The sequence below is a fragment of the Loxodonta africana genome, chromosome 6 (genome assembly GCF_030014295.1).
Source record: "Loxodonta africana isolate mLoxAfr1 chromosome 6, mLoxAfr1.hap2, whole genome shotgun sequence".
In the NCBI taxonomy this organism is placed as follows: Eukaryota; Metazoa; Chordata; class Mammalia; order Proboscidea; family Elephantidae; genus Loxodonta; species Loxodonta africana.
In genome coordinates, this window is record NC_087347.1 from 43,902,938 (window position 1) to 43,927,647 (window position 24,710).

Here is a 24,710-nt window from a genome sequence, read left to right on the forward strand (position 1 = left end):
GTCCACGAGAGCCAAACACAACCTTAAGTATATCCCACCTGAATTTAGAAACCATCTCAAGAATAGATTTGATGCATTGAACACTAATAACTGAAGACCAGGTGAATTGTGGAATGACATCAAGGACACTATACATGAAGAAAGCAAGACGTCATTAAAAAGAAAGAAAAGACCAAAATGGATGTCAGAAGAGACTTTGAAACTTACTCTTGAACATGAGTAGCTAAAGTGAAAGGGAGAAATGATGAAGTAAAAGACCTGGACAGAAGATTTCAAAGGGTGCCTCAAGAAGACAAAGTAGAATATTATAAATGAAATGTGCAAAGACATGGAGATAGAAAACCAAAAGGGAAGAACATACTTGGCATTTCTCAAGCTGAAAGAACCAAAGAAAAAATTTGAGCCTTGAGTTGTAATATCGAAGGATTCTATGGGTAAAAAATTGAATGATGCAGGAAGCATCAAAAGGAGATGGGAGGAATACACAGAGTCCCTATATGAAAAAGAATTGGTCACGGTTCAACCATTTCTGGAGGTAGCATATGATCAAGAAGTGATGGTACTGAAGAAGAAATCCAAGCTTCACTGAAGCATTGGTGAAAAACAAGCCTTCAGGAATTGACGGAATACCAAATGAGCTTTTTCAACAAATGGATGCAATGTTGGAAGTACTCACTCTTCTATGCCAAGAAATTTGGAAGACAGCTACCTGGCCAACCAACTGAAGAGATCCATATTCGTGCCCACTCCAAAGAAAGGTGATCCAATGGAATGTGGAAATTATCAAACAATAATTATTAATATCACATGCAAGTCAAATTATGCTGAAGATAATTAAAAAATGGTTGCAGCAGTGCAACAACAGGAAATTGCCAGAAATTCAAGCCAGATTCAAAAGAGGACAGGGAATGAGGGAATATCATTGCTAATATCATATGAATCTTGGCTGAAAACAGAGAATACCAGAAGCATATTTACTTGTGTTTTATTACTGCGTAAAGGCATTTGACTGTGTGAATCATAACAAATTATGGATAACATTGTGAAGAATGGGAATTCAAGAAAACTTAATGTGCTCATGTGGAACCCGTAAGTAGACCAAGAGGCAGTTGTTTGAACAGAACAAGGGGATACTGAATGGTTTAAAATTAGGAAAGGTGTGCATCAGGGTTGTATCCTTTCACCATACCTATTCAATATGTATGCTGAGTAAATAATTGGAGAAGCTGGACTATATGAAGGAGAAGAATGCAGCATCAGGATTGGAGGAAGGCTCATTAACAACCTGTGATATGCAGATGACACAACCTTGCTTGCTGAAAGTGAAGAGGACTTGAAGCATTTACTGATGAAAATCAAAGACCACAGCCTTCAGTATGGATTACACCTCAATATAGAGAAAACAAAAATCCTCACAATTCAACTAATAAACAACATCATGATAAATGGAAAAAAAGATTTCATTTTACTTGGATCCACAATCAACACCCATGGAAGCAGCAGCCAAGGAATCAAATGACATATTGCACTGGGCATATCTGCTGCAAAAGACCTCTTTAAAATGTTAAAAAGGAAAGATGTCATCTTGAGAACTAAGGTGCACCTGACCCAAACAATGGTATTTTTTCTTGCTTCATATGCATGTCAAATCTTGATGATGAATAAGGAAGACTGAAGAAGAATTGATTTATCTGAATTACGGTGTTTCAAAGAATATTGACTACATCTTAGAAATAAAGACATAAATTTATTAAAGATCAAAGGATGGAAAAAATATATCAAGCAAACAGCTACCAAAAAAGAGCAGGAGTGGCAATACTAATCTCAGATAAAATAGACGGTAAAACAAAATCCATTGTCAAAGACAAAGAAGGGCACTATATAATGATTAAAGGGATGATCCATCATGAAGACATAACCATAATAAATATCTACACACCAATGACAGGGCTCCAGAATACAAAAACAAACTCAAACAGCACTGAACAGAGAAATTGACAGTTCCACAATAATAGTAGAAGGCTTTAACACACCACTCTCCATAAAGGACAGAACATTTAGAAAGAAACTCAGCAAAGATACATAATATCTAAAGGACACAATCAGCTAACTTCACCTCATAGACATGTAGAACACTCCACCCAACACCTGCAAAGTACACATTCTTTTCCAACATGCACTGAACAATCTCCAGAATAGACCACATCTTAGGCCACAGAGCAACCCTCAACAAAATCCAAAACACTGAGATAATACAAAGTATCTTCTCTGACTACAACGCCATCAAAGTAGAAATTAACAACAAGAAGAGCAAGGAAAAAAATCTATTACATGGAAACTGAATAGCAGCCTGCTTAAAAACCACTGGGTAATAGAAGAAACCAGAGATGGAAAAAAAAAATTCCTAGAATCAAACAAAAATGAAAACACATGATATCAAAACCTTTGGGACATAGCAAAGGCAGTGCTCAGAGGTCAATTTATAGCAATAGATGCACACATGAAAAAAGAAGAAAGGGACAAAATCAAAACATTAGCTACACAACTTGAAGAAACTGAAAGAGGACAGCAAAAGAAGCTCACAGCCACTAGAAGAAAGGAAATAATAAACATCACAGCCAAAATTAATGAAATAGAGACTAGAAAAACAATGAAAAGAATCAACAAAACCAAAAGTTAGTTCTTTGAAAGGATCAACAAAATCGACAAACCACTGGCCAAACTGACAAAAGAAAAACAGGCAAGGACACAAATAACTCAAATAAGAAATGAAATGGGGGACATTACAACAGACCCAAATGAAATAAAAAAGATCATAAAATAGTACTATGAAAAACTATACTCCAAATTTGAAAACCTAGAGGAAATGGACAAATTTCTAGAAACACACTACCTACCCAAACTAACACAAAATGATGTTGAAAATCTGAACAGATCCATAACAAGAGAAGAGATTGAACAGGTAATAAAAAGCTCCCAACAACAACAAAAAACTCTGTCCCAAATGGCTTCACTGGAGAATTCTGCCAGACATTCAGAGAAGAGCTTACACCAGTACTACTCAAACTATTTCAGAACATAGAAAATGGAGTGATACTTCCGAAATCATTCTATGTAGCCAGCATAACTCTGATACCAAAACCAGGCAAAGACACTACAAAAAAATAACATTGCAGACCGATATCTCTCATGAATATAGATGCAAAAATTCTCATCAAAATTCTAGCCAATGGAATTCAGTATCATATCAAAAAAATAATACACGGCCAAGTAGGATTCATACCAGGTATGCCAGGATGGTTCATAATTAGAAAATCAATCAACATAATCCACCACATAAAAGAATCACGTGATCATCTGAATTGATGCAGAAAAGGCATTTGACAAAGTCCTACACCCATTTCTGAAAAAAACTCTCAATAAAATAGGTATAGAAGGGAAATTTCTCAACACAATAAAGGGCATCTGTACAAAACCAACTGCCAACATCATTCTTAACGGAGAGAGGCTGAAAACATTCCTCTTGAGAACAGGAACAGGACAAGGATGCCCTTTATTGTCACTCCTATTTAACATTGTGCTGGAAGCCCTAGCTAGAGCAATAAAGCAAGAAAAAGAAATAAAGGGCATCTCTTTTTTTTTTTTTTAAGTTGGTGATGAAGAAGTAAAGAGGTCCCTATTTGTGGATTATATGGTACTGTACATAGAAAATCCAAAAGACTCCATGAAAAAACTACTGGAACTAATAGATTCAGCAGACTAGCAGGATAAAAGATAAACACAAAAATCGGTTGGATTCCTATACACCAATAAAGAGAATGATGAAAAGGAAATCAGGAGAACAATACCATCTATAATAGCCACTAAAAAACAAAAAAACAACTTAGGAATAAATCTAACCAGGGATGTAAAAGATTTATACAAAGAAAGATATAAAACACTACTACAAGAAACCAAAAGAGCTCTAGATAAATGGAAAAGCATATCATGCTCACGGATAGGTAGACTCAAAGTTGTGAAAATGACAATTCTACCCAAAGCAATTTACAAATACAATGCAATCTCGATCCAAATACCAACAACATTCTTTAAAGAGGTGGAAATACTAATCATTAACTTTATATGGAAAGGGAAGAAGCCCTGGATAAATAAAGCACTACTGAAGAAGAATAAAATAGGAGGACTCGCATTACCTGACTATACAAAGGACTCACAGAACTCACTATACAAAGAATGTTGAATATACCATGGACTGCCAGAAAAACAAACAAATCTGTCTTGGAGAAGTACAGCCAGAATGCTCCTTAGAAGCGAGGATGGTGAGACTTCATCTCACATACTTTGGACAGGTTTTCAGGAGGGATCAGTCCCCGGAGAAGGACATGATGCTTGGTAGTGTCAGTGCAAAAGAGGAAGACCCTTGTGATGGTTAAGATTGTGTGTCACCTTGGCTGGGTCATGATTCTCAGTGTTTCAGCAGTTGTATAATGTTGTAATCACTTCCCTGCTGAAATTTAATATGTGATCACTCCCGTGATGGAATCTGCTGAGTGGAACCGATGGGGGCGGGGCCTGTGGTGGCTCACTGCGCCCTCAGCCTTCATCTCTCTGCCTTACTCTGCCTACTTCCTTCCTGCTTACCTTGCCAAGGTTCTTTTGGCTTGCTCTTTATCCAGCAGCTGCCTCTTGTCTGACCTCCGGTTTTTGGGACTGGAGCTTGCATCTTGGTATTCATCAATTTTCACGGCCTGCGAGTGAGAGTCCTGCTCTCGGACCTACCTATCCTGGTTTCCCAGCCCCTGCAGCTACGTGAATCAGGAGAAAACTTGCAGTCTTGCCTGCCAACTTTGGGATTCCTTGACCTTCACAGCCTGTGAGTGGGAGCTATGCTCTCCAACATGCTGATCTTGGGTTCACCAGCTTCTGTGGTTCTATGAATTGGGAAAGGCCTCTATCCTGATCCACAGACTTGGGACACTCCAACCTCTACAATCACATGAGCTGTTTTCTTGATATAAATCTCTCTTTATATACACGTCATGGATTGAATTGTGTCTCCCCAAAATATGTGTCAACTTGGTTAGGCCATGATTTCCAATATTGTGAGGTTGTCCTCCATTTTGTGATTATAATTTTATGTTAAGAGGATTAGGGTGGGATTGGAACACCACCCTCACTCAGATCACCTCTCTGATCCAATGTAAAGGAAGTTTCCCTGGGGTGTGGCCTGCACCACCTTTTATGTCTCGAGAGATAAAAGGAAAAGGAAGCAAGCAGAGAGTTGGGGACCTCATACCACCAAGAAAGCAGGACCAGGGCAGAGCGCATCCTTTGGACCTGGCGTCCCTGTGCCTGAGAAGCTCCTTGACCAGGGGAAGATTGAGGACAAAGACTTTCTTCCAGAGGCAACAGAGAGAGAAAGCCTTCCCTTGAAACCAACACCCTGAATTTGGACTTGTAACCAACTAGACTGTGAGAAAATAAATTTTTCTTTCTTTTTTTTTTTTACAATTTTTATTGTGGTTTAAGTGAAAGTTTACAAATCAAGTCAGTCTCTCACACAAAAACCCATATACACCTTGCTACACGCTCCCAATTGCTCTCCCCCTAATGAGACAGCCCACTCTCTCCCTCCACTCTCTCTTTTCGTACCAAAATTCGCCAGCTTCTAACCTCCTCCACCCTCTCATCTCCCCTCCAGGCAGGAGATGCCAACATAGTCTCAAGTGTCCACCTGATCCAAGAAGCTCACTCCTCACCAGCATCCTTCTCCAACCCATTGTCCAGTCCAATCCATGTCTGAAGAGCTGGCTTCGGGAATGGTTCCTGTCCTGGGCCAACAGCAGGTCTGGGGACCATGATCACTGGGGTCCTTCCAGTCTCAGTCAGACCATTAAGTCTGTTTTTTTTTTAATGAGAATTTGGGGTGTGCATTTTTTTATCCCACTGCTCTCCTGCTCCTTCAGGGGTTCTCTGTTGTGTTCCCTGTCAGGGCAGTCATCGGTTGTAGCTGGGCACCATCTAGTTCTTCTGGTCTCAGGATGATGTAGTCTCTGGTTCATGTGGCCCTTTCTGTCTCTTGGGCTCATAATCGCCTTGTGTCCTTGGTGTTCTTCATTCTCCTTTGATCCAGGTGGGTTGAAACCAATTGATGCATCTTAGATGGCTGCTTGCTAGCATTTAAGACCCCAGACGCCACTCTTCAAAGTGGGATGCAGAATGTTTTCTTAATAGATTTTATTATGCCAATTGACTTAGATGTCCCCTGTCCCAGACCCCTGCCCCTGCTACGCTGGCCTTCAAAGCATTCAGTTTATTCAGGAAACTTCTTTGCTTTTGGTTTAGTCCAGTTGTGCTGACCTCCCCTATATTGTGTGCTGTCTTTCCCTTCACTTAAAGTAGTTCCTATCTACTATCTAATTAGCGAATGCCCCACTCCCACCCTCCCTCCCTCCCCCCTCTTGTAACCACAAAAGAATGTTTTCTTCTCAGTTTGAACTATTTCTCGAATTCTTATAATAGTGGTCTTATACAATATTTGTCCTTTTGCAACTGACTAATTTCACTCAGAATAATGCCTTCCAGGTTCCTCCACATTATGAAATGTTTCACAGATTCCCCACTGTTCTTTATCGATGCATAGTATTCCATTGTGAGAATATGCCATAATTTATTTATCCGTTTGTCCGTTGATGGGCACCTTGGTTGCTTCCATCTTTTTGATATTGTAAACAGTGCTGCAATGAACATGGGTGTGCATATATCTGTTCGTGTAAAGGCTCTTATTTCTCAGGATATATTCCAAGGATTGGGATTGCTGGATCGTATGGTAGTTCTATTTCTAGCTTTTTATGGAAGCACCAAATCGATTTCCAAAGTGGTTGTACCATTCTACATTTCCACCAGCAGTGTAGAAGTGTTCCAATCTCTCCACAGCCTCTCCAACACTTATTATTTTGTGTTTTTTGGATTAATGCCAGCCTTGTTGGAGTGAGATGAAATCTCATTGTAGTTTTGATCTGCATTTCTCTAATGGCTAATGATCATGAACATTTCCTCATATATCTGTTAGCTACCTGAACGTCTTCTTTAGTGAAGTGTCTATTCATATCTTTTGCCCATTTTTTAACTGGGTTATCTGTCTTTTTGTAGTTGAGTTTTTGCAGTATTATGTAGATTTTAGAGATCAGGGGCTGATCAGAAATGTCATAGCTAAAAACTTTTTCCCAGTCTGTAGGTAGTCTTTTTACTCTTTTGGTGAAATCTTTGGATTTTTTTTGGATGAGTATAGGTGCTTGATTTTTAGGAGCTCCCAGTTATCTAATCTTTCTTCTGCATTCTTAATAATGTTTTGTATACTGTTTATGCCATGTATTAGGGCTCCTAATGTTGTCCCTATTTTTTCTTCCATGATCTTTATCATTTTATATTTTATATTTAGGTCTTTGATCCATTTTGAGCTCGTTTTTGTGCGTGGAGTGAGGTATGGGTCTTGTTTTATTTTTTTGCAGATGGATATCCAGTTATGCCAGCACCATTTGTTAAAAAGACTGTCTTTTCCCCATTTAACTGTTTTGTGGCCTTTGTCAAATATCAACTGCTCGTATGTGGATGGATTCACGTCTGGGTTAATAAATTTCTCTTTGTTAAAGCAATCCACTTGTAGTATTTCTGTTGTGGCAGCACCAAATGACTAAGACATTATATTTATATGCTTTTCTGGTTTTTCCTCCCTAGAGAACCCAGCCTAAGACAACCCTCAATGAGATGGATTGAAACACTGGCTGCAACAATAGGCTCAAGCATAGCAACAACAATTGTGTGAGGATGATGCAGGACCTGGCAGTGTCTCATTCTGCTGTACATAGGGTTTCTCAGTCAGAACCGACTTGATGGCACCTAACAACAACAATCTCTTCTAAACTACCTTGTATCAAGTGTCACTGGGGCACAAATTTGCCTCATTGACCAAAGTAAGCACTCCTCTTGGGTAGGGGCTATGGCATCTCCCTGCCAATCCTGGCAACTAATATGTTCATCTAAGAACTGTTTGTTGAGTGACTGCTACATGCCAAGCACTATTCTAGGCACTGACTGGTTAATAACCACTCATTAGATGTTACTGAAATTGAATGGAAAAACCCACAATGGATGTATATTTTAATGGCAACAACCTGTGCCTGAGGGTGTCCGCTCCAGCTGGGACGTCCTTCTCTCAGGAGCAGGCCAGCTGGTGTCTCCTACCCCTCCTCAAGTTTGCTGTAGTTGTGTGCTCCAGCAAAGGCCAAGCCTTACAACAGAGGGTGACTGCCCATTGTTGGTGCACCTGTGAGGTGTGGCTGGCACTAGCCTTGGGGCTGCCAGGTGAGTTCAACTGGAGTAAAGGTGAGGGTTGGAGGTGGGAGGAGAGAGATGTGAGGCCACTTGCCGCTGTGCTTGTAAAGTGTTCTCTAACCCCATCCTGACTTCACTCAGCCTTGGGTGACATCACCATTCCTCAGCCAGGCCCTTTCTCTGCAGGTTTAATTTCTAAGTTTTAGTGCAAATGATACCCTCTCTCCTATATATTTAGAGATCACGTATTTGTTCCTGGACACAAGGCCATAAAGAGGAGAATCGATGAATTTGGCTATAAATTTTCCCATAGATACAGTGTTGTAACAGGGCTTGATTCCTGGTCAACCCAATCATCATCAAAGATTTGACCTGCCATATGCCACAAAAGCAAAAGTACATCTAAAATTTGAAACAGCAAAAATTAAGCTCCAGGTTCCTATAAGAGCTCAGTCTGACTGGATTTGAATCCTGGCTCATCCTTTACTATGTGTGTGACCTTGATGAAATTATTTGACCCACCTGTGCCTCAGTTTCTTCATCTGCCAAATGGGGACAATAAAAGTAAGTAGTTTATAATGTTTTTGTGAGAATTAAATAATTACTAGATATAAAGTGTTTAGAATACTGACTGGCATTATAGTAAGTGCTACATAAATGGTAGCCATTATTATAAATGTTGTCTGTTACTTATAACAGCCTAGAAATACAAGAGTCTATTGGATCATCTATATGGTTTGCAAGAAAATACTACCTATAACCAAGATTGATTTTAATGAAAATCTCATTTATTTTCCTAGAATTGAAAAGAATCTTAAGGGATGTATTGGAAGACCAAGATCCCTTTTTTTAAAAAAAATGCTGTTAAAGCAACAAGGAAAGCTTATTTTCTCTGGGGCAACAAGAGTCTTCAAAATCAGGTTCTTTGGGGATTAAGAGTGGGGCTTTGGAGTTAGTTGTCGGGTTTCCGATCCCAGTTCAACCATTTAGGTGTGTAACTTTAGGCAAGTTAGTTAACTTCAAGACCCAGTTTCCCCTCCCATGAAATGGATATAATGCTAGTACCCAGCTCACAGGCTTGTGAAAATGGAGTGAGTTTATGTATGAAATGCCTGACACACATTAACCATTCACTAAGTATTAGCTATTATTTACATTACTCTTAACCTCACAGTCGGGATTGGCCCATGTCTCTCTCCTGACTTTTCCTACCTCCTAGGTTTATTAAAGGCTCCAAGTATAACTGCTGAGGAGTTGCTTGAATGGAGGGCTCTAGAAAAAAGGAAAGGGCAATGGTGGTTCGTTCAGTGGTAGAAATCTCGTCTTCCATGTGGGATACCCACATTTGATTCCTGGCCAGTATATCTCATGGGCAGCCACTCCCACCTGTCAGTGGAGGCTTGTGCATTGCTATGATGCCAAACAGGTATCAGCAGAGCTTCTAGACTCAGACAAAGAAGGAAGTCTTGGCAATCTACTTCTGAAAATTAACCAGTGAAAACCTTGTGGATCACAACTGATTATGAGGATTGCTCAACACTGGGCAGCATTTTGTTCCATTGTGCATGCAGTGGCTGTGAGTCAGGGGCCAACTGGGCAGCTGAGAACAACAGGACAAAGGAGTGCAGTGAAGTCACTCTTTTTCCCCTTTGTCACCTTGGGGTCTACTTGACACTTTGTTTTTGGCCATCAGAGCACTTCTCACTTCTTAGGGACACTATTGAAACAAGTAGCAGGTTTTCAGTTAGGACTTGCAAAGGGAGCTTCAAAACTGACCTCCTGATCTTTGGCTGAAAGGATAATGGATAATTTATCATTCTCCCTACTTTTCCATATTTTCCAATTTTGTATGTGGAGCTTATATTATGTTTAGGACGGAAAAAAAAATTTATTTTGAAGACATATTTCTCACAATACTACTTAATGAAATAGCAACCTGAAGGTGCCTTCATGGGTTGGACATTGGCTAAGATTACCAGCTAAAGAGTTAAGTGTCTGAATATTGCAGTATGGGGGGAAATTAGGCAGCAAAGATGAATGGGGACATATGTCCAGTGGAACAAGGCTGGTGATATGCTTAAACGTAGCCGCATTTATAAGAGCGGTGATAGAAGCAGTACAACCTTAGTTGAAATCAACTGTAGCAATCTAAATCCTGTTTATCCCTCATGAGACAGGAAAATGGGAAGTTCTGTGAATTGAATATTTTTTTAACAAATTGTTCTTAATACATTATTTAGTCAATGTCCCATTGTTGCATATTTTACAAATACCCACTGGATTTACAAAATTCCAAACATCTAAGAATAAGAAATAGTGAAACAACGTGGAAATTACTGAATATTTCAGATGATTTGGGAGACACTTTAGGATTCTGCTACACTTCAGTAGCATCATTATGACCATCATTTAGCTACTACCAAAAATTCTGGTTATTTAGGTTTTAAGCTATTTGATTTCTAAATAATGGGAAGCTGAATCAGTGAAAGGGCTTAAGAAGAGTGGGGTTTTAACTTTGGAAAGTTTTGGACAATATTTCCTTTTACTTAAAAAAAAAAGGCAACACATTTGTATGTATGTAGAAGTCTGAGAATGCTAACATCTTATCTCTTGACTTAACATTTATCTTTTCTCATTAGGAAGTTGTGCCATCAAGAACGTTAAAGAGTAGGTGTATAGTGAGCTATAAAACCCAGACGTATTGCCACATGCATGTCATTAGGTCCCTATACAGAAATGGAGATAGTGTGAGATGTTTTAAATGTTTAATTGCATCTTCCTACAACAGCCTCAGCTCTCACAGGTCTGAGTAAAAAAAAAAAAAAAACAAATCCATTGCCATCAAGCCGATTCTGACTCATAGCGACCGTATAGGACAGAGTAGAACTGCCCCATAGACTTTCCAAGGAGTGCCTGGTGGATTCGAACTGCTGACCTTTAGCAGTTAACCACTATGCCACCAGGGTTTCCCAGATCTTTGTGGGCCTGTGTTCTGTAGGGTTTCCTGATTCCTGGTTCAGCTGCTACAGAACAGATTCTTCTCTGAGCAGCACCACTTTATCCCCTAGTGCCCCTCCATCCTTTTCTGTGCTCCCCATTTTGTCTCTTTAGCTTTGAGTGCGGTGTTTTTAACTCTTGAAGTATATACTATTTGAGCAAAGAAATACTGACCCTGAGAAACAGATGGTATAGTCATTGGTGGGCTCAATTTACAGCATTGTCATTTCTTTTCCCTTCCTGATCCTCTCCACCTGGCTCCCTAGGGTCAACCTCTCTCTCCCTTTTGCGTGCCACTTCCTTCTAACCCATAGATTTTTCATTTTATTTTAAAATTTTCATGGCTTTTAAAAAATAAAAAAGAAAATATAAAATAAACTTACAATTTATAATCCTACCACCCACAGTTAAAATTTTGGAATGTATCATTCTACTAATGCATACTTAATTTTTTTTTTTTTTGTGATTGGGACTGTCAAATTTTGGAATGTATCATTCTACTAATGCATACTTAATTTTTTTTTTTTTTGTGATTGGGACTGTCAAGCATGTTTTCTACACTTCCTGGTTTCAAATTGTGTTGCAATCATCTACTTGTATGTATAACCTTGAGTAAGTTACTCAAACTCTCTGTGCTTCAGTTTTCTCATCTTTAAAGTGAGATAATCATAGCACCTACCCAAAGGATTGTTAGAAATAACAAATGAGTTATACATGGAAAGCACTTAAAAAACTGACAAGAACATAGTAAATACTCAAAAAATGTTAACAAAATTGGTATTTTTATTATATGAGTACTATTTTTGTAACCTGCTTTAAAATACACTGTAAATGTTTTCTCCCATTCCATTCATGATTAATACACGTCTTTATTAGTTGCCCTAAAATCCATTACTGTATGTGACTGTCCCATCACTTATTTAATCAGTGTTCCATTGTTGGATACTTATTGTTTTCAGTATTTTGCATATTTATAAATAATCCTGTAATAAACATTCTTGTGCATAAATCTTTGGGCGCATGTCTATTTCCTAGGACAAATTCCTAAAAGTAGAATGTTGAATCAAAAGGGATCACTATGCCTTTTTTGACTTTTGCCAAAATGCCCTCCAGAAATGTCATGCAAATTTGTGTTCCTAATGTATGACTGGTGGCACAGTGGTTAATTGCTACGGCTGCTAACCAAGAGGTCAGCAGTTCAAATCCACCAGGCACTCCGTGGAAACTCTATGGGGCAGTTCTACTCTGTCCTGTAGGGTCGCTATGAGTCAGAATCAACTTGACGGCAGTGGGTAATGTACAACTGCTCATTTCCCTATATCCTTCCCAGCACTGGGTATTATTATTTTAAAAGTTTCTGGGCAGCCTGTAGTTGTCACAATCAAATGGTGCTCTCTATTTTCCAAAGTTCTGCTTTTCTGAGATGTTCATTTTTTTTAAATCTCAAATCATTTTGAGTTGCTTTACCTCCTGTTTTAATATACTATGTTCTCTAATCTCCTTAAATTCTTACCCTATTACTATTCCATACCTTTTCTTTCTTTTTCAGTTTCTTTATACCATTTCCATTCTACCTATTTCAAGTTAGGCTATAGTATTCTGCTTTGCGCAAAGGTACAAGTTATAAATCCTGTAGACGAATATCACAGGAACACAGAAACTTCTTTTTTTCATTGAGTCCAGGTCCAACAAAAAAAATGAAGCAGCCTAAAATGGACTCATCTACTTCATAAAATAATAATATTCCTATTTCCAGAAGTATTTAAGCCATACAGACAAGCATCTGAAAGCTGTGGAAGGTGTTCTTACTCTGGGCAGTACGTTAGTCTGGATAGTCAGTGTTCAACCAGGAAAACAGAAACCACTCTAAGTATTTAAAAACAGAAGGAATTTAATCCAGGGAATTGGTTACGCAGGTGATCAAAGAGCTCAAAAGACAAACAGATGGTGAGGCAACACTGACATTAGCAACATCAGGAAGCCAGCACCACTTCTAGGCTAGAGGGAGAAAGAGGGAGGAGCTGGTAGGGTCACCTAGAGGAACCTGGAGCCATAGTAGGCCTGTCTGTTAGGAGCTGGACCACAGAGAAAACGTAGATGCTTCTCGCCACCAGGTGCAGAGTGGGAGAGGAGAAGTACCTTGGCTTTTCCCTTCTCTTCCCTCTCCAATCTCCTTCCAATATCTCCCACTGGCTAACTCAGTTGACACAGATGTTTGTGGAATTACAGCCTGGGGTCAACCTTTCTGTGATGCAGAGAAGAGTAGGGCAAGGGCATGGTATGGATTTGAGAGAAAACAAGCCAAGGCCTGACAAAATTACCTCTGGAGTCCTTTCTGAATCCAGAGACAATAGGACATAGTACCTAGCATGCTGGCCTAGGGAAGTAGAAAATCCTGGGTTTGAATCTTGGTTCTGTCATTTACTAGCTCTGAGGCCTTGGGTAAGTCACTTAACTTCCCTGAGCCTCTGTTTCCTTGTCTATAAAGAGAGGATAAGAATAATCATATCTTCCAGGGTCATTGTGAGGATTAAATATCATAAACCAAAAAAAAAAAAAAAACCAAACCCATTGCCTTCGAGTTGATTCCGACTCATAGTGACTCTATAGAACAGAGTAGAACTGCCCCATAGAGTTTCCAAGGAGCACCTGGTGGATTAGAACTGCCGACATTTTGTGGTTAGCAGCTGTAGCACTTAACTACTGTGCCGCCAGGGTTTCCATTAAGTATAATAATAGCTATAAAGTAATAGTAAGCATTCATCAATTGGTTTCCTTTCACCCATGAATTTATGATTTTAAGACAAAGGACAATTGGGCATTTGGTCAAGGTAATCAAGCCTCTCTGTATTTTGAAAAATGGGAAGGGAGGCAGAATAGTCTTTCCTTTTGGAAGCTCTGCCTAAGTTTGAGTAGGTGATAAATTTCCCAATAATGATATTGGGAGATAATCTAAATATTGTGCATAACTGATTCCTTCATTCCACATTTATGGGTATGCACCATTTTCTGGAAATGACTTAAATATGGTCCCTGCTGCCCTCAAGGAGATGCTATTCTATCAGGGCAATAAATGGGCAAAGAGATAAGTTGCAAGGCATGAGAGTTTGGGAATGCCCACAGAGGGAACAACAGGGTATCCCTGCCTAGGGAAGAGGGAGAAGACTTCAGAGAGGAGATGACATTTGAGTTGTGTCTTCAAGGATAAGCCGGAGTTTGCTAGCTGGAGAAGCATGTGCACAAGCATAGAGTCGCGGAAGGGCACACAGTGTCCGGAGAATGGGCGGGGCCTTGAGGGGTCCGTGGTAGAGGTGGTGGTAAGAACAAGTGGACAGTGTGACTAGAAATGGAGGAGAAAGCCAGGATGTGAAGGGCTGGTTGTAAGAAGCTAATGACTTTATCCTGTGGGAAATGAGAAGTCAGCAGAGACTTTTAAACTAGAGAGTAACCCATTATCTATAACCTTGAACTTCATAAAGTGATACAACTCCTCAGCCTCTCCCTTGGCTCACCTAAAGGGCTGATGCCTGCAGTTATATAAAGCAGGGGCCATGTGCACATCTCACAGGAAGCTAGAAAGTATGAATCAAAAAAATGAACACAAGGGTTTTCCCTTAATATTAAATTTGAATGGAAAAAAGTCATTAACTTATCCTTCAGACGCTGAAGGGCTCAAGGTAAATATTTAAAATGTTCTCCCTCTCATTTCCACAAAGCCAAGAACATCAGAGGTGTGATGGTGATGACGAGACAGGATTTCAAGGGTTCTGATGAAACGTCTGCTGGCCTGGATCTGTCTAAATGCTGAAAAGGACTTTGTGTTACTGTAACCAAAAGGACACAAAATGATGGTAATATAGCCCTTTATGCTTTTCAGAGCCTCTTCATATACACTTCCTCATTTAAGCCTCATGACAATTGTGTGAGGTAGACAGAGCCCATTTTAGAGATGAAGAAATGGAGGCCTGAGGCTTTCATACCTTCTCTAGGGTCAGAGAAGTTATACTCAAAGCTGCAGCTGGATTTCTAGACATGCAGACCATTGCCTTCCCCAAACCCAAGGCTTTGCTCTGCCTACCTCTTTTCTTCCATATGCCAAGATGGCTTCTTTGAGGTCTTGAAGTGTATGCAGTTTGAGACCCAGCCTCTTCCTGTGGCCTTTGGGATGGCAGGTTCCTTTTCTTCTCTCTTCCGGTGTCCATGCTGATATGGCTAAACCTTCTGAGTAGAGGATTAGGGCACCCTTTCTAGTGCTGAAAGTTTTAGGAAGAAAGAGGCTCCAGGAACCCTGGTTGGCATTGTTCTCATCCTGGGGTTTGCTGACCAGAATGTAATCTTCTGGGGACTTCCAGTTCAAGTAATCCTGCAGGGAAAAGAAGCCACTGTGACCAATCCACTTTAAGGTTCTTTTATAGCAAAGCGAAGTCCCTGCATGGTGCAAATGCTAACCAAAAGGTTGGTGGTTCAAACACACTCAGAGGCATCTCGAAGAAAAGCCTGGTGATCTGCTTCCAAATGGGCACGGTCATGAAAACCCTGTGGAACAGTTCTACTGTGCACATGTGGGGTCACCATGAGTCAGAATCTACTTGATAGTAGCTGGCTTGGTTTTTATAGCAAATACCGCTTGTATGTAGTGTTTGACATTTACTTAGGTACTGATTTTCTCTTAATTTTTCACACAGTATCAAGGAACATAATCACTTTTCTCAGCAATGGGTTTTGCTCTCCACATCTCAAAATCAGTAGAACCCAGGGCTTGGTTCTGTCTTACCCCATGCGACTTTAAGGAGGGCCATTCATGCCTGGAGGCTTAAATAGGGTAGAGTGTAGGTTACAGGCCAGTTAAAGCTTCTTGGTATATATGCACGTAAGTAGTCAGAGTCATCAAGGCCAGCAGATAACTTTGAAATGAGACCTGGACTAGCTGGCAGTTTAAATAGGAGAAAACTACTATTCCAACTCACCAGCACTTCAGCTGTACACAGAATTTCCATACATTCTGGATGCTGTGTAACATTACCTAATTTGGCTACTTAGGAGCCTATAAAGTAGTTACATAGCTTGTAAGTAAGTAAATGCCATTGGCCACAGAGGTCCTTTGAAACTTTATATGTCTTTTAATACAACAGAGGTCAAATATCATGACAACTACTATGACAATGGAAATCTCTGTATGACATAAAAATTTTCAAAGTGCCCCAGTGAATTTCTTATTCCTGGCAGGATTCAATGAAATAAAATGCCAGCACAAGAAGGGAATTTTGCCACCTCTTAAAAACCTTCTAAAGTGGGATTTTTTTTTTTTTTTTTGGCCTGTGTAAAATACGTCTCGTGGATTGAATTCCAGAAAGTTCAAGGAAGCCATTGAAATGGCACAAACATATACAGCCATACAGAGCATGGCTTCTAAAACCAAACAACCAGCAGTTTGCCTAGAACCCACATGGAAATTCTGGTCTTGAATCAAACCATTTGAATTCCAGACAATCTGGAATCTCCTTCAGTCTAAAGCCGTTGAGGCTGTAAGTAGGCGCACAAGGAGAAGGAAGACAGCCCAGTGGCAGTCTTGGTCTGTCAGGCAAACTATAGTGTTTCCCCGAGTTTCGTGACAGAGAAGGGAGGGAATACCAGTGACCCCCACCACCTCACTACCAACACAAACCAAGCCTCGCATTGTTCACCCCCAAATGAAAAATGGAACACTCTTCCCCCACCCCCAAAATGTGCCTTTATTCAGCAGTAAGTCTCACCTCTGGTTCAAAATAGACTTCCAACTTCTGTTTGTTCTGGACCAACTTCCCATGTCCCCGGCTGAGGAGAGAGAGGGTGTACATGTTTTGCCTCTGACCACCCCTCCTCAAGGGCAGTTCATCTTGGTTTTGAAGGCTGAAAACTGGTCACACCTCAAGATTTCCTAAGCTCAGCTGCCGGCTTGAGAAGACCACAAACACTGGGCCTTTTATTAAATACATTTTTCCCTCTTACAGCAGCTTCTTAATAACAACCAGCCACACAGTTTAGACAGTGTGTGTCTTTGTCGGGAGAAAAAATAAACCACATACCCAGATTCCTCAAGCCCTAGGTTGTCTACTCTGTGGTCTACCTCGCTCTCCCCTTTGCCTGAGCCCTTGTTGTCCCTCGGTCCTGGTTGCTCTGTTACCAGGGCCGTGTGCATCTATGCATTGGGCCACAGCACCATCCTTCTTATTGTGAGCAGGGTTGTTTCCTGGTTGTTATGGCAGCACAGGGAAATGAAGTCCTTTAAACCAGCAAGGCAAGGCTGAGACTGCCGGGGGCAGTGTTTATTCACTCAGGGGGCCACATGGACACTGTGGGGACCAGGCTCAGATTTCAAGTCCTGATTGTGGGTGGGGGCGTGGGAGGGGTGTGAGGACCGTGTTGGGATATTTCTTCTGTTACAGTGCTCCTCTTGCTTTTAGAGGGTGTTTTCCCCCTTCTCCCGATATGTGAGCCTGTTACTGTCAACTAACCATTAACAGGCTCAGAAGAGTCACCTAGGTCACCTAACCTCCGCCTGTGACATTGTTGTTGGCAGAGCTCCAGCACCCCCTCGGCTAGACACGAGGCCTCATTTGGCAGTTGCTGCTTTGCATGAATGAGTGGAGGATACTGGAAATCTCCAGATTCCTTTACATACCTGGTTCTCAACTGGGCAACGCTCACCCCCAGGGAGGGGGTGTGTACTTTGGAAATGTGAGTGGGGAGCATTTTGGTTGTCACAGTGACTGGGGCTACAACTGACAATGAAAACGCAAGGGCCAGAGATGCTAAATGTTCTACAGTGTGTGGGGCTGTCCTGCATAGTGAAGAATGGTCCCACTCCTAATGCTAGTCGCACCCCCTTTGAGAAACACTGCTGTGACCTGGGCTGCTTGTTCTCCTTGATGCTGACATTGCAAGAAGCACAGGACAAGAGGGAAGAGGACCAGGGAAGCAGAAGACCCTTTTGTTGGTAATGTATACCCTCCTTTCCCCTGAAAAGCAACCTCTCCTGCCATCTGTCAACTGAAATGCCCTGACTATCTTGTGGGAGTGCCCACTGCTGTAGCCCCCTGTGTGAAGAATAACAGGCCCAGGCGCTGTTACCTGTTAGAGCTCCCTATGTCCCTTTCCTGGCTGCATTGGTGGTTCAGCAGTAGAATTCTTGCCCTCCATGCTGGAGACCCAGGTTTGATTCCCAGCCCCTGCACCTCATGTGTCCCCGCCACCCGTGCAGGCTTGTGCATGGTGAGTTGAGGTGACTTGATGGCAGATGACAACGGCATGCCTATCTGAGAGTTCCTGGGCAGTGCAAGCACCCTTGGCTACTAACTCAAAGATTGGAGGTTTGAGTCTACCCAGAGGTGACTTGGAAGAAAGTCCTGGTAATCTACTTCTGAAAAATCAGCCATTTAAAATCCTATGGGGCACTGTTCCACTTTCACACATGGGGTCACCATGAGATGGAATTGACAGAAAAGTAACTGTTTTGTTTTTTTTTTTAATTGATTCGTTTATTTAGTTAGTTTAATGCCTTTCCCATGAGGCAGGCTCAAATGTCATGATGAGAAAATAGAGGTCATGATATAAAATTAGATTCCAGCCTGGCATGATGGGGTTTATCACGGGGAATCAAGCCAGTGAATGCAGAGGCTCGCAACTGAATCTAGCACTTCACAATCTAAAAGCCAACGTTTATTGTGGAGTGCCCTCCTCACAGCAGGTGGGGCGAATCCTACAACACCAGGGTTCCAGGTATTTTACTGCTTCCTCCTTTCCCCTTCCCTATCCCTTCAAACCGCAGAAAGGAGCTTTCCGCAAAACTTTCCTGAGAGATTACCACGTGTGAGACACAGTCCCTGCCCTCAAAGAGCTCCTAGGTGAGTGAGGAGATGTGTGTGTGGGAAGCAGTACCTGAAATTCCATGTGACAGCTGTGATAATGGAAGTGGAGATAACTAAGGTGCTGTGGGAAGAGGGTGAACTTATGTGTTAGGTAGAGTGTGAATGGTGTGGGCATTGCGGAAGGCTATGAGGATCAGGGACATTAGAGCCCTGGTGGCACAGTGATTAAGTGCTCAGCTACTGTCATGGATTGAATTGTGTCCCCCCAAAATGTCTGTCAGCTTGGCTAGGTCATGATTCCCTTGTATGATTGTCTACCATTTTATCATCTGATGTGATTTCTCTGTGTTGTAAATCCCATCACTATGATGTAATAAAATGGGTTAGTAGCAGTTTTGTTGATAAGGTCTACGAGATTAGATAGTGTCTTAAGCCAATCTCTTCTGAGATATAAAAGAGAGGAGCAAGCAGAGAGACATGGGAACTTCACACCACCAAGAAAGCAGCACCAGGAGCAGAGAGCGTCCTTTGGACCTGACGTTCCTGTGCTGAGATGCTCCCAGATCAAGGGAAGACTGATGAGAAGGACCTTCCTCCAGAGCCGACAGAGGAAGAAAGCCTTCCCTTGGAGCTAATGCCCTGAATTTGGACTTGTAGCCTACTAAACAGTGAGAGAATAAATGTCTCTTTGTTAAAGCCATCCACTTGTGGTATTTCTGTTACAGCAGTACTAGATGACTAAGACAGTTGCTAACCAAAAGATCAGCGGTTCAAATGTACCAGCTGCTCCACGGGAAAAAGATGTGCCAGTCTGCTTCCATAAAGATTTACAGCCTTGGAAACTCTATGGGGCAGTTCTACTCTGTCTTATAGAGTGGCTGTGAATTGGGATTCAACTCAGTGGCGGTGGATTTGGTTTGTTTTTTTAAAGGACAGTGGTTTGCTGGGAAGAAGTAAGGGGACAGCGATGAACGGAGACAAAGGAGGGTGTTTGCAGGAGGCACCAACAGAAAGGTTTGAGGTCTCTGGGGAAGGGTGACTTCTCTGATATAGCCAAAGCCTTAGGTCAAGTGGACAGATACGAGGCTGGAGACTCAGGCCAGCTGGCCAAGGCCATGAAGGCCACGTATACCCTGCAAACGCACTTTGGACTTTATTCTTCTGGTAGGGTTTTTAAAGCAGGGAAGTGGTGTGATTTGATCTGGGTTTTAGAAAAATAACTCTGAGAATAGGATAAAGGGTAGACAGAAGGAAGGACTCTTACCTCATAAACCTGTGGATGAACTTCCCGGACCTTACCATCCAAGTCAATCTTCCCTTGGATCTGAATGAACTTGTCAGTTAGGTCAGCAATAATCATTGCTGAATGGCCTTTGAATGAGACATAAAAAGGAAAACTCCATACAAGACGCAATGAAATATAAATGTCATTTTGAAAATGCCATTGCTCAGGAAAGACAGTAAGATAGCATAAGAGGAAGGTGATGGAGTGATTGGGACCCAAATGAGAACCACTGTTGGCTGTTTAAGGAGTCCTGGTGGCTCAACGGTTAAGCACTCTGCTGCTAACTGAACGGTTTGTGGTTTGAACTCACCCAGAAACTCTGAGGAAGAAAGACTTGGCAATCTGCTTCTGTAAAGATTACAGCCAAGAAAAAATCCTATGAGGCAGTTCTATTCTGTCACATGGGGTTGCTAGAGTCAGAATTAACTCGAGAGCACCCAAAAACAACAACATTGGCTCTTTAGCCAAGGGATTGCTCCAAATTTCTCCAGTGGAAAGCCTTTACCTGAGCTCACCTGACTTTGATAGGTTAATTTACCCCTAAGTGGTGAATCAGGACCCCAGGAGGACATCTCTCTCAGTCTAGGTTGAGCGAGCGCCTCTCCTGAGAAAATACCCAAGTATCCATCTGGCCTCTGAATGCTGTGGCAAGGTTACCAGACCTCTCTGGGGTTGTAATCTGTGAGCAGCCAGTCCACAGTCCAAAGCAGGCCTCTGCTAAACTGTCATGTTTACATCCACGCTGTTTAACATGGACAATGAACAGATGCACAGATCAATTAATAGACATTTAAAAGCATTTACTCAGTCCCCACAGCAGTTTATGGAAAGTGCATTTAGAAAGCAATCGAGGTTATTGCTATTCCAAAGTGCTTGGGGATCCCAGATAAAAGGCGCTTGTAACTGGAAAGTATTTATAACTCAAGAAGAAACCCTCCACACCCATGTTATACAACACCAAGACCATCTCCTGGCATGCCTGCCCTGTCAGCTTATGCAGCATGTCTGTTTAAATTACACTGTAAATTCTATAGGGTGGAGACCTTGCTTTTATGGTTTGTAAAGCATCATGAATAACCATGGCACTCTGTAAATAAATAGAAACCACATGAAACGAAGAAAAGAGATGCTATTCAACTGCCATGTCCCCAGTGTGTCCGGGAATTTGGATCCTGCTCTGGGGAGGTGACCTATGGGATAGTGTCAGGGTTCTCATCCCCTTTAAAGAGTAATGGTGATGGTGTTTTCTAATAATCTTGTTCATTATTCATCAGGGAAAGCCTATAGGAAGAGTCACTGGTGTTGCCCTTTGGCTTTTGTCTCTTGTCTTCCCTCTTGCTACCCAAAGAGGAAAGATCAATGCACAGAGAGGTTTAATGTCTTGCACAAAGTCACACAGCAAACCAGAGATGAAATGGGACCTTGTTCAAATTCGGTTCTAATCCTACCCTGTTGTCCATCCACAATGCAGCAGTAGCAATTATATTCATCAGAAGTTCTATCATGGCAACAATTCAGTGTCCTCTTCCATGATGAAGCTGGTGGCTGGACAGTGGACCTCTGAGTCTGGCTGTTCAATGGCCTCTAAACACTCCTATCTCCCCAGCCCTGCATCTCCTCCCTTCGCTGTCCATATCTAGTTGCAAAGCAGCATAGGAGGTCATTTTCAGCTGTTTACCCTCTTCCACTAGAGGGAAATTGGAGTGAAGGTAGGTAGAGCCATCCACAGTTAACAACCATAAGCACCAAAGGCAAATTGTACGAGAAAGTCAAAGCAAAAGATTTTAAAAATGTATGGGCTGTGTACCTTCCAAGCACATTGCCTTGTGTTATTAAGGCTCTTTTCATTTGCTGGGGTTTTAGGCCCCAACTAGACTGTAGGTCATTGGAAGGTAGGCATTACATTTTATAATTCTTAATACTCCTCATAGCGTCCCTTACACATATTGTTGTCGTTAGGTGCTGTTGAGTCGATTTTGACTCATAGTGACCCCATGTGACAGAGTAGAACTGCTCCATAGGGTTTCCTAGGCTGCAGTCTTTACAGGAGCAGATTCCCAAGTCTTCTGTGGGGCTGCTTAGTAGGTTCGAACCACCAATCTTTTGGCTAGCAGCCAAGCATTTAACCATTGCGTCACCAAGACTCCTTTTGCACGTAATAATAGCTGAATAAATATTTGTTACTTGCGTTTAACAATCCCTAAAGAGTTACGTGATTATAGTTGAGGCAGTTTGAAAGAAACCTGAAAGAAAAGAATTAGGTCAAAGCCTGTTTTAGTAGCTAGTAGTTTGCCTATAGTACAAAGCTTAGAGCCATAGATCATGGGCCCTGACCACCTCAAAGCAGATGCTACAAGGCTTAGGATACAAAGGCTGAAAAGCACCAACTGAACCAGTATGGAAGACACAACCCTCTAAGCTTGTTGTAGGAAGCACAGGCTTGCTTAGGATAAGTTGCTTGGTTTACTTAGAGACTAGTGCTAATTTCTCATGTGGCTCAGGTCAGGTTTGAAAGACGAAAATAACGCAAAAGGCAATAAAGAATACTCTAGAATCATATCAAGGAAGAAAGTGTTAGTCTTGGCTTTCAGCTTCCTTTCTCTCCCTAGGTATAAATTATGGCCATGTGGCCCCTCTCTTTCAGGAGGGAGAAGACTGGAGATCTATTTATTTTAGATCTTCCTGGAGGGCTTGCTTTGGGTGTCTAAAATAATTTAGTCATGCCTCTGCTCAGGGCTTCGTTTTATTAGTAGGAGCACTCACAATAATTGCAAACCTTTAAATTTATGGTGAGGAGATAGTAGGTCAGAGAAGACATGAAAATCACACATTCTTGGTTCTTTTGTAACACAGGGAAAATCAACCACCATTCTGGGCTAGCAGCTCAGTCATTGGGGGCAAAAGTAACAAACTTTCATATGAACCAATTTATGGAGGGTGTCAAGAGTGGGGATGATTTTAATTCAAAGGGGAGTCTCTCAGAGCTGATGGCTATTCATAGAGAATACATGGATTCTGACAACTTAGAACCAAAGAACGTTAGAGTAAGAAGATAAAAATATTTCATCTATGTTAGTGCTATGGTTGTGGGTAACTTTTTTCTTTTGATTTTCATTGCATGTTGTTACAAGGTTGTTTATTTAATTAACCAATAAGATCAGTTATGTAAGGAACTGAGTATAGTGCCTGGTACATAGTAGGTGCTCAGCAAACAGAAAATATTGTATAATGAATAATTCCATTTTATAATTTGGACTGTACATGAATTCTCTCCACACTATTATTGCACAATTGTGAGGTTTTACTGTACAAACTGATACCCTGAAAGCCATTTCCTTGCAGGAGGGGATCTCATATATAGCAAGTATGTCACTGAGCTGCACAACCAGCTGTTTCTCTATCACCCAGCTTCCAGCCCACTACTTAAACCCGACAATGAGAGTAATTTTTATACTTTCTAACTTAGAGTTAAAACTGTGAACTCCATTTAGAGAAATGGAAATTTGATGTACAAAACATGTTTCTTTTCAAATACCTATTGTACAACCCAAGGTATACACAAACTCTCTTGCCACTATTTGCCCACATTAGTTAGGTTTTGGTGTCCCTGACCTCAGCCTCAAGGAGGGGAGCAGCCAGAGGGCTGGAACTGACAGTATGAGAAACAGGAAGGGATGCTAGGAAGCCTGGATGTTGGGAGAGCCTTCCCCTCTCAAGGCCCACACACTGCCAGCATCCACCTTGTGTGGGCTAGGAGCACCCAGCCCACAGGCAACCTTGCTCCTGTTGCTCAGCCTTTAGAATGTCCTTTGGGAAAGGTCTTCCAGGGAACTCAGTTAAGACGCAAACCCCTCTGCAGAAATTGAATTAACCAGGCTGTGCAGAAATGGGATCCAAGTGGATGCCTGGAGTAGGGATTGATGGGAGAGGAATAAGAGGAAAAGGGAGAGGAAAGACACACACAAAAGGGAGGTGTGTGTCTTCTGGGAGGTAGGCTGGTAGGCCTATTCGACAGTGGCTTTGCTCATTCCCCCATTTTCCCAGAGAATCAGCCTGTGCCCACACTCCTCCAAGCCACAATCTTAAGATGGGACATATGCTGCTATCCCCTGGTAGGCTCCAGGGGGCCTCTGTAGATAGACATTTAAGGATAAGAGGATGAGCCCTTCCTCCCTATCTCGCAGAGCAGACACACCTGGGGCAGCAAAGTTCTTTCTCCAGAGGCCAAAAGACCAGATACAACTCTA

The 24,710-nt window shown here is 41.6% G+C and overlaps 1 protein-coding gene across 1 annotated transcript in view; it reads right to left on the reverse strand.

Moving 5' to 3' along the window:
- Positions 1-17,168, reverse strand: part of KIAA2012 (KIAA2012 ortholog) — a 144,879-nt gene extending 127,711 nt beyond the window's left edge. Inside the window, exons 1-2 of the mRNA XM_023542319.2 lie at positions 17,085-17,168; positions 15,410-15,694 (exon numbers count right to left, since the gene is read on the reverse strand). Coding sequence (XP_023398087.1) covers positions 15,410-15,694; positions 17,085-17,168 — 369 coding nt within the window. The remainder of the gene's footprint in view (positions 1-15,409; positions 15,695-17,084) is intronic.
- Positions 17,169-24,710: the final 7,542 nt, after the last annotated feature.